At 32.7% G+C, this 11,047-nt stretch overlaps 1 protein-coding gene across 1 annotated transcript in view; it reads left to right on the forward strand.

Annotated features, from left to right (window-relative positions):
• The window catches only part of LOC121116628 (cell adhesion molecule Dscam1), a 209,078-nt gene that overhangs the window by 95,099 nt on the left and 102,932 nt on the right, over positions 1 to 11,047 (forward strand). The window contains exon 8 of the mRNA XM_040710890.2: positions 9,671 to 10,122. Within this exon, the coding sequence (XP_040566824.2) occupies positions 9,671 to 10,122 (452 nt within the window). The remainder of the gene's footprint in view (positions 1 to 9,670; positions 10,123 to 11,047) is intronic.

Here is an 11,047-nt window from a genome sequence, read left to right on the forward strand (position 1 = left end):
TTCAGCCATCTATATGAAAAATAATGTACTAATGTTTATTACACTTACTATTGTAGAAAAAAATAATACATTTTAAGTGTGCACTGACACTTTGCCGAAAAAAATAGGTAATTTAATTGATGATTCATGTTGCTAAACTAAGTAATTAGAATTTCCTTTTATGTTAGAGCCATTTTAAAAGATAAAATGTCAAATTATTCGTCATTTGTTGCACTCATTAATTCATTCATTTCATAATGAGGATTCTTCAACCAAACACTTATTATAAAATCTTGAACAAAAATCATGGCAATCACCCAGTAAATCACAGACTTGCCGAGCTAACACAAAAATATATATTTTGTTATCTGCTATCAATGTTAGGCTTTTTATTGATAGATATTTTTCGTATTGATATTTTCAAAGTGGTTCCTTGTGTGGTGTATAAGTTTATCAAACAATGACAAACCCATCTTGAGAATGATGGAGTTAAAGACGATAAATAATTAATGAAGACTAAATTATTTCAATTAGAGGCAAATAATTAAATATTATATCTTTTAAAATTGGATTAAGAGGAATGAAATGATTTTGTGGCAAAGATGTCGATTCGGGAATGTGTCTGTTCAACCATGTGGTTATTCCCCAATGTGTTGTTCGGCAAAAGTTTTTTTTTTTTTTGCAAAGTTTCCTAGAACTAATGCTGTATCCGTCCTATCCAGTTCAGTTAAGCTCTGCGTATCAGTCCTTAAACTGATAAAGTTCGGTACTTGATGAAGTCACTTATTTTTCTTATTTTATATATAAATCAATTATTGTACTAACTACAGCCCAAAGGACCGGTCTGAAGGATTGATAAAACCAGTCCTAAGACTAGACTAGGCTGGACCGAATGAATAAGGAATAATACAACTTTACCTAGAATCCATTTTAAGTTGGTCTTAAATATCCATATATTTACCAATTTATTCTTGTTCATTTTTTAATTATCAGTAATTAATTGACGTTAGTTTATAGAGCCCACGGGTCTCACTTTTTTAAATCCCGTAACCTCCAATAAAAATAAACTTTAATAGTAAGTCATAGAAGTGTTAATTTCTTATGAAGCTGGGGGTTGCGTAATGGTGACATACACAACCTAATCCGTTGGCTAAAAGCAAACTGACAGATCAATAAAATATATAGCTTTTTATTAAAATATGCGATATTTAACAGGTTACGTCTTTAACTGCTACAAAGAAACACATAATATATTCTAAATAGAGAACGCTGATGAGGTTTGATTACTTTATTGTTATTAATTTTTATTCTTATGATGACGATAATTACATCTTAAGAGAATGAATATATTTATAAATACAATTGATGGATAATTAATTCAGCATTAATTACTCTTAATATAAACTAGAGAGGAAATCGGGAAGTTCCTCCACAAAAGATGCGAATAAAAAATGATCTAATGTGTCAAAGGAATCTGATGATTCTTTAAATCATAAAAAGACTAGATGAATGAGTTCGAGTCGATTGAAATCTATGCAAAGAAAAACTGCATGAGGCAATCTTCAACACTAAGATTCGGGTTATGGAGGGAATGAAGATTTTGAAGGAGTTAGAGGACATGGGAAAATCTTTGAAAGTAAGTTTAAAGTCCTTTACATGTATGAAATCCACATATAAAAAAAGAATTTATAATTATATTTCCTAAAAAGCAGTTAAAATCTGGAAATCGGATCTTCGAGATTGTTAATAAAAATTATAGGGAAGACATATCAGAGCTACAACTCTACGAAATTCAACAGACTAGGAAGAAGAAGTACACTCTACTCAAGATAGTTGCAAACCAACAATCCCAGTGGGAGTGTTGGTTTGGTATAAATAGCTGTTTACATTTTGCCACCGACTATTGCCACCGACTACTACAAAAAAAATCTATGCATGGATAGACTGCTCTGGGGGAAATATATGTAAAAATGCTTATGGAACAGTGCAAATTTTGTCACTGCGATACATTGCATTAAATTCCTGATTCAATAATGATGGCCGAAAACATTTAAAAAAGAAAGAAATTATTTATTCTATCAAAAACTGTGGCAAAAGGAAAGATATCACATTGTACATCAGGAATAGGGTTTGAAATTGATCAAATGATTGCAGGAGAATAGCAACGATTTAAAAAAAAAATTATTTGAATATATACATATAAAATAATGATTTCCTCGTTTTGTGAGTGATGGTTTGCTCATAACTATTCCAAAAAAAGGACAAATGCCACCATATGTCAAAATCTTTAGACCAATAGTCCTGCAGAACATAATTTATAAAATAATCTCTCATATGGTAACCGAAAGCCTGAAATGGACCCTTCCCGATATTCATAGCGAGTCTCAGAGAGGTTTTATAAAAAGTTGTACGATGGAAGACGTTCACACTAATTTACAAATAGCGTTCACAAAAAGTAACGGCATTATTCCCCTCGATTTTGGAAAAAAAACAACGTTTCATTTTATATTGCACCAACACCTGATTGATTCACTAAAAAAATGAGCGCTTTGGATATTTTATGATCCCAGCAATGGCGTCAATGATGTTGAGATTAAAAATCAATCGAGTGGATGTAAAAAAGGTGATCCGATAGTGGCTTTGCTGTTCATAATTGCAGTGGATCCTCTTCTTTATCAAATGAACAATAACAAGTTGTTGAGGAAAATCCAACCAAGGGAGGGTATTTCTGTATATGCCTACGCAGACAATAAATATAATAATAATCAAACACTGTGTTGAGAATAGCATCATCAATAGAACTTAATACAGTTATGTCATTTTTTAATGAAAAGAAGTCGAACGTAATCACATCCTAAATATATATCGATCAATAGTGCAAACCAAACTTCATTGGAAGATACATAATGAGATGCAACAAAAGCACAATTCTGTCCAAAATATATCTGCGTACCAGTTTTATAAAGAAGCCTGGATTTTATAGATGGGATCGAATTGATCTATAGAACTTCTCCTTGATGTCTAAATGCCTACAATTTATGCGTCTAACTGAGTCCGATGAAAGTTTGTGCAAGGAGGTGGACAAAATTATTCTGATTCCTTTATCTCAGCATAAAACGTAACATCTTAAATAAAGAATTATATCTCCAAAGAGACGGTGAAATCTAGGAGTTATTAGTTTCCTAGACCTATGGAAAACTATGTTAGCCGTGTGGTTGGTGAAATGCTTTAAAAAAGGACCACTGTGTCATAGATAACGCCCTAAATGATGAGAATTGTGATCACAGCAGTGATTGGGATAATTCAATATTGAATCTACGACAAAAATTCTTATCATCGTTATTTGTGACAATCTTTGATTAACTATGTTAAATTTGAACACGTATATACCATTACAGGGATACATTAGCTATCCCTAAAAAATGGACTTGATATATAAGTTTTGGTGACTATACTTATTTATGTGACAATTTGGTAAAATTAGATTAACATTGTAAGCTCCAAGTACCCTCATAAATAAACAAAGAAGAAAAAAGTAAGAAAGACCTTACCTACTTATATATTGATAAACGGCTCTCCTGAGAGAGAAAAAGAGAACCCCTCCCTCACATCCTTTGTCACTTCACTCATTAGGGAAAACACCTGTCATATCTTCTTCTGAAACTAAAATAAAGAAATTGCAAAATCTAATTGATTAAGATAGTTAATAAATTGTGCGTCGCGCAGCCTTGTTGAATATGAATATAGTAAAATTGTCCTTCTTATCATACCGAATTCTGAACACTTTGAACTATAAACTTCAATAAGATATAATTTATTAATTGATAGTATAATTTCAACAAAATTAATACACTAAATAGATGTGTGTCTAAACTCTCATTTATGTAGCCGTCCTTAGCGAGATAAATTCAAGGCGATGGCAGAATGCCTTGCACCCGCTTCAGATATATTTTCAAAGAAAATGTAGCGTACCTTGAAGCAGCGGCTATAAGTATATATATTATATCATTGTGACTAAAAACCCGGTATACAGTAATGTTCTGTGCTATAAATGACTTATAATTGCATAGAGACGCGCTTATTTCCTTTTGTTCCTGAGAAAATTCCTTCCTTCGAGGGGAAAAACAAAACAAAATGTATCATTTAATTGCCTCTTCTTTAGAGTTCTCGATAAGTATATGGTTAAGCACAGTAAACTACTTAAATATTGAAAGAACTGAACAGTCAACAAAAGCGTGGATACTATTATTAAAAATTCGTCCATAGTCTTTGCAAAGATTTGAAAACTTTAACAGCATTGCCGTTATACAGAATTGAGCTGTAAATTTCCTCCTATCATTTATCTTCAAAGAGTGTACAATTTTCTCTTCCCAGGATTTATGAAGATTGTGAACAGATATAAAATCAACGAGTATTTCCTAAGCCTCTATGTAAAGAGAAATTCTGTATACCAAGTTCAGGAACGAAGGAGTTAGTTGAAGATAATAGCCAGGCATTTTTTGTGAAGGGAAGTAGAATTTACCTATATCAAAAAAAGGGTTGCGTTTTAGGTCATGAAGAGTAAGGACGTTTCCGTCCGTAGCGATTTTTTCAAACTCACTTGCGTATCGAAGATTCTTAAAAAACGGTTTTTTGTCCAGGTTTTGGTGACTGGTGTCGATCGTGTTATTCAAATTAAAACAAGGAGTATTTTACCACCTGACTCTTTGAGCGGCTGTCCATTTCTTTGATAGAAAGAGAATGTAGTTATTTGAAAGTTTAGTGTCAAATATTAACAAACTAAAAGTATTAGAAGAGTATGAAAAATTTCTTCATTCCTGGTGAGGAATAAAATATTAGCTACTAAGACAAGGCATCCTCTTAATTGAGACTGTGTTTACTTTAGGATGAGTATGATACGCTTTTCAAACGATGTACGAAGCCACGTACCTTCCTCCATTTTTGACTCCTTACCTATAGAATGGACAGCAGTAGCAATCTATATAATCTGTGGAATCAATTCGGTAGCTTATAAATCAATTCTGTTTCGACGATTAAATCTTCAGTCTTCCCCACTTGAGACACCTCTTACGGGCCTTCGAGTTGACTTTTATCTAATTAGAAGTATCCATCCCTTCTCCATTCAATGCCACATATATTAACTGTGTTAGCTATTATATAGTCAACTCTTTTCAAATCTGAAAGAGGATGCCAGTGACCTATAGAGAGGATAGAAGTTTTGTTGAAACTCATCCTCATTCCCGAAGCCCTAGTGAACTTTTCGAAATCAGAAAGTATAATTTCAACTCTCTTTTCCAATTGTTTACTCAAATTTCCTTCAATCATAAGTGTAATGTAATCCGTGTATACAATCGACCAAGGTGCATATATCCCCAAAACGAACCCCGAAACCACTGTAGTGGGGAAATTTTGACCCCTTCCCCTGCATGCAATAATTGGACACGTGATTGTGAGCTGAGGGGAGGGGTCATTTCTAGTTTGTTATATATCTGATTGTTTTGACTTAGTCATTATTAATATTATTATTCTGTCGATATAAGGAACCTGATGTCCTTTATTTAACCTAATTTAATAAATGTCATTTCGAGGTCATTTGCTCCCTTTTTCTTTCTTTGTTTCTTTCCCTCCTTTTTTTTTTTTTCTTCTTTCCCTATCTCTTTTTTCTCTTTTCCTTTCCTACACAACTTTTTTTTCACTTTATTTATTTATATTTATCAAAAGGAATGGGGCATTAAATCAATGTCGTGTAGTTTTTTTATTTAGACATACGGCTTTAGCATAAAGAAATTGAAATTAAGAAGACATCCATCTAAATTTCCTTTAAGAAAGAGCGAAAGAAAATTGCCTATTTGTTCAATTTAATTACCTTAAATGAAGTTATATTTTTTTGTTATTTAGTTGTTGTTTTTTTTGCTTACTGCTTCTCTCTTTCTTTCTTTTTTGTCTCTCTTCAAGGTTTCCTTGCAACAGGGAAAGAGTTGATTAACTATGTATATCACATTTTATGAATCCCCCTTTTTTTTAGACATTGAATTAATCCTTTTTTTCCATTTATTTATTTTATAGCGCTCTGTACATAACTTCATTATTTAAGACGCAGAAAAAAAAGATCTTTTCGTCTGGGCTTTAAATTAATTATACTGTGTTTCTTTTGGCTTACAAATTAAAATAGTAGAGATACAGAGTCTGGACTTGCTGGAACATTTAGATACAATTTCATCCCCATTATTTTTAATTACAAGATGATGCAACCAAACGAGAGCTAAAACAAAAAATATACAAGTTTGGTTTTTATCCCATGCCTTTAAGTGTCAAAATTTTGAACTAACAACAAAAGGGCAACGTGTGTTTAATCTCCTCTGCAACAGTATCAGTGCAGAGAAAACTGCAATGACCCTTGGCATCTCCATCCGTACTGCCTACAACATCAAAAAGAGTCATTACAGCCCCAAACAGCCTAGAAGAACCAAAACTTCAATGTGGCCTCCTACAGAACTAACGTCTACCTCCTGTACTTTGGAGTTTGGAGGAAAATATCCACCACTCCTCTCATTAAAATATGTATTGGCTCCCAGCGGTCATTGTGGCAGTCTGTTACACCATGGACTAGGCTTCATCTTCATGAGCTGCCAATATGTTTACTGACGTTTGGGGCTGACGTATGGCTTGGAGTATATTGTATAACTTTGACGGTGGTTCTTACTTTCTATCTCGATATTGGAGACAACGATAGTGGATAGTTGAAATGTGACCATCGCAACCTTTGAATAATAAGGAACTAATATAGCAAAACGAAAAATTATTATTGGATTATGAGGAGAGGGATTTAAACTTGAGCAAAATATTGTTGATTGTGAGTTTGTCTCTTATGAAGTATTCTGCATGGTAGAGGGACTTGAAGTCGATCTGTGAACTGAAGGATGAGGCGGTGGAGATCACATCTCATTAAGAAAATGACTACAACTTTTTTAATTGTACCATGAACCATTAGAGGATATACGTACTAAGTATGATGAAGAAGAACTCCGATATCATCAAATCCATTAACTCCTGAAATAGAAAATTACTATAGCCGTACACACTCCAATGATTGTCTAATCCTACGTGGAGACTTATTCGAGCAATTGTGATCGATCTTTTCAAGATCCCTTTCTCCTAATCCAATTATTATTATTTGCTTTGCGAAATTATTTACTTATTATAAAGGGTTGTAAAGATTAAATTTAAACTATTCGTTGCCGCTGTCTCCAATTTCTGGAAAGAAAGAGAAAACGTGACGTGAGGGCAAATCTTTACAATGTACACGCTGCATGTTAAGGAAGACATATTGAATAAAATATAGTACTTAAATAAAAAAAACACAAATTAGTTTTGAAATGTGTTTTCTTAATTCCATACAAATCACGTTTATCGTAATTTAGTCATAATACTACTACAAGTTTTGGGTACCTGTTGTTCAATTGTCCCAAAATGTTGTTGATCGTTTAACAACACGTCCGAATATAACAGTGTTTAATAAATGACATCAATTGTGCCTTACTGTGAACCTCTTATTCTGAAATACATATTCCTGCCCATCACAGTCTCAACTTTCTAGGAATTAGTATGTGGTTACATGTGGAGAACAGGGCTTGTATAAGTCGTCACCCCAATGTGAAAGGCCTGAAGACTGCAGTTGTCTATGAGTGAGATCATACTTTTGCAAACTGTAGCAAGATGTCTTGTGCTGACTTCCACTATCACATGGAAGCTGTTAATGCACCTTGAGGAGTTCAGAGTCAAGATTAAACAAAATTAATTTAGCCTAACTAAATTATTTTACAAACATAACACATAATTCTTTGTTTGTTTGGACAACAAACATTTTTGCAACCCCCACGTAGATCTGTCTCCGTTTTCATTCAGGAAAATGAAGGATTAACTTCATTTCAAGAAATCTCTTTCTTGACATTATCACTCTTCATTACATATCAGACCTTAAAATGAACATACGCTTAAATTCCACATTTTCTTTTTGAGGGGAAATTTGTATCTAATAAGTGCATTATTATATTGACGGACTATATGTCTCAAATAGAGTGTTTTCAATTGACGTCATCATTGTTGATGTCGATCACTTTTGGGGCCTAAACAATCAAGTTTTATAAAATGGAAATCCTTTTTTTAATAAAATACTGAGGAAAATAGTGGACTATTGGATCAACTAAAATGGGGTTACCAAATAAAAGGACTTAAATCTTAGGGCCCATCAAAACTGTACCCCTTAATTACCTTTATTACTGACCCTTATAATATTAAAAATATACAATTACATCGTTATACAATCTTATTTCCATAGTCAATTAATTGAATATTACAATGAACAGAATTGGATATTTTTCAGTAATTATTCTACATACTATTGGCGCCAATATTCGATTTGAAAACTAATTAAGGAGTATCTGCCTGCGTGGCAATTAAGCGAACGAGCCTACTTTTCTGGAACTGTAGAATTTTAATTAAGTCTTATGAGCGGATCTCACATGAACTGATGAGAATTTTATGTTCACGACTGATATAATTTTTAGGATACTATTGTGTGATAGAGAAAGACAAGATTAACGCCACCATCTTTACCAAAAGTCAACAAATAATAAATACCAAAAGGACTTAGACAGACCTTACAAACATTATCCCCATTATAAAACTATCGGAGTATATCAAAGTAGATGAACTAGTTCTTGAGTTAACAACAGGCTTTTGTGCTTCTAACGTAATTATATTTTGAATTGTTCTTTGGATTTATTTATAAGATATTATTAAATGTTAAGAACGCTGATTATGATCAAAGATGCAGAAATATCGACAACTAGTCTTGTCGGTCCATATTTATTCAGTCCATTCCAGTCTTGGGACGGATTCTTAAGACCCCCGTTCTTTGGGACCAATCCTTAGGACTGTCAGTCCTCGGAATTTTTCATAAAAATGTCGATGGTTTATTAAGTCAAATAAGATATAGGAAATATGTAGTAAGATTAATGCACATATCTTGCAAAAAATGTTATCTTTTTTATGATAATAAAAACAAATTAAATTGTTACTTAGTCATATAATTTATTTTATTATATATGGAAATAATTAAAAATAGAAAAAAAAGGTATCATTGACCTCACAAAGGATCAATTTTACCTTTTTTAAGGACCGACAAGCGGGATAGGGTTGGATGGGACCAGACTGAGCTGGACTGCGGTCCTAAATAAGGATCGACACAACACGATCGACAACTGACAATAATAGACTGTGTGTATTTGTTTGGAATAAAGTAATGTTTCGAATATATATATATATACCGGACCGAACAATAATTTGCTCTCGAACCTCGTTACACCACTAATAAATAAATAATATTTAAAATTCTCTCTTTCAATTCTATTGTTGTCACACTTCTTATAATGGATATGGGACTGTTAGAATAAACCTGTAAAGTATTTATTATTATTATTATTACTTAAAGAATAAAGGGAATCGATGAGGAAGGATGGAAATACCCCCCTTCATGCGGAACTTCTCATCAAATATACCCATCAAGTCACCAAAACATTTTTTATTGCTCCATTAAATATTATTATTATTAAAATATTGTACCTTTTCCTTTTTTCTAATGGCTACATACATATAATATAGTTTCTCCCTTTTTTTATATATATTCTAGATGGTTCCATGCCTCTTCCTCAGACTATTCTCTTCTTCCCAACATTGACTACTTTGTCACAGAAGGAACTATTCTCATCACACGAGTCTCTACTTCACACGGAGGGAAATGGACCTGCAAGGCATCCAATTCACGAGGTTATGAGTCCAGTGATGTGCATCTCACTGTCCAAACTCCCCTTTTCCTCCGATTATACCCTCCGGCCCAAAGAGTGGATGTGGGAAAGGAAGTTCGTATCGAGTGTGCATATAGAGGATTCCCTTTAAAGGATGTCTATTGGGTAAAGGATGGCGTGCAATTGACTCTTTTTCCACGTGGAGAGATACACAAAGGGGATAATGTGAGCACTTTGCGGATTCATAGTATGGATCGGAGGGACAAGGGACTATATCAATGTTTTGTGGAGGGAGAGTCGCAGATTTTGAGTCAGGTCTCTCAGTTGGACCTGGGAAGTAAGTTATTATAATTCTTTTATTCTTGTTTTTTTGAAGGGGAAGTCAAAAAAAAGAAAAAAAAAATGGAAGAAACTCAAAACAAAAGTTACCTCTGCATTACTAATAAACTTTGTCTTTTGTTTGTCTTATCAAGAAAGTTTATTAATGTCCTACTCTTGTACTCCTATTAATATATTTATGTACTAAAATATCCTATTTTTGATAATTTTTAATAATATATGTGAACAGTGTAGAAATCCCGGTGAGCGTAAAAACCACGTTTGAGACATATAATACTAGAAATCTGTAAATAAAGACTTAAGCACGCCCGTTACACATGAGGTAGAAGAACTGATAAATTATTTAAATGACTTAATGTAAGTTCCAAAGAACATTTTTCCTATTGTTAAGGGGGAAAAAAGTATTTATTATACATAAAAAATCAGTGCTTTGAAATTATCATTCCTATACAAAGTATCTTTTTTAGGTAAAGGTATTCATTCAAATATTTGAATCTAGTTAATATGTGTTTTCTTTCTCTTCAAAATATAGTAAATGGCTGACAAATGACGTTCCCTAACAGGTTTCTAGTATTTCTAGTTTCTGGTATCCTATGTGTTAGATAATTTAAAAAATTGGAGTTACAAATAAAAACTTTATATAAGCGTGAATAATATTAATCATATTATTATTTAGAAGCCTGCATAAAGTATTAATTTATTTTGGTTAAAAGAAAAGAAGCAAACAAACGTCTTAACTAGTATTTATTCGTTCCAGTCTAGTCTGAGGACCGGCCCTCAACTATCGGTCCTATGAATTGTTCGTATAAATATCAATGGTTTATTAAACCTTATAAGATATATTAAATATGCACATACTTGCAAAAAATACTATATTTTAATTATAATACAATATAATACGAACATATTAATTAACAATATAC

This window comes from Lepeophtheirus salmonis, chromosome 4 (assembly GCF_016086655.4).
Source record: "Lepeophtheirus salmonis chromosome 4, UVic_Lsal_1.4, whole genome shotgun sequence".
In the NCBI taxonomy this organism is placed as follows: Eukaryota; Metazoa; Arthropoda; class Copepoda; order Siphonostomatoida; family Caligidae; genus Lepeophtheirus; species Lepeophtheirus salmonis.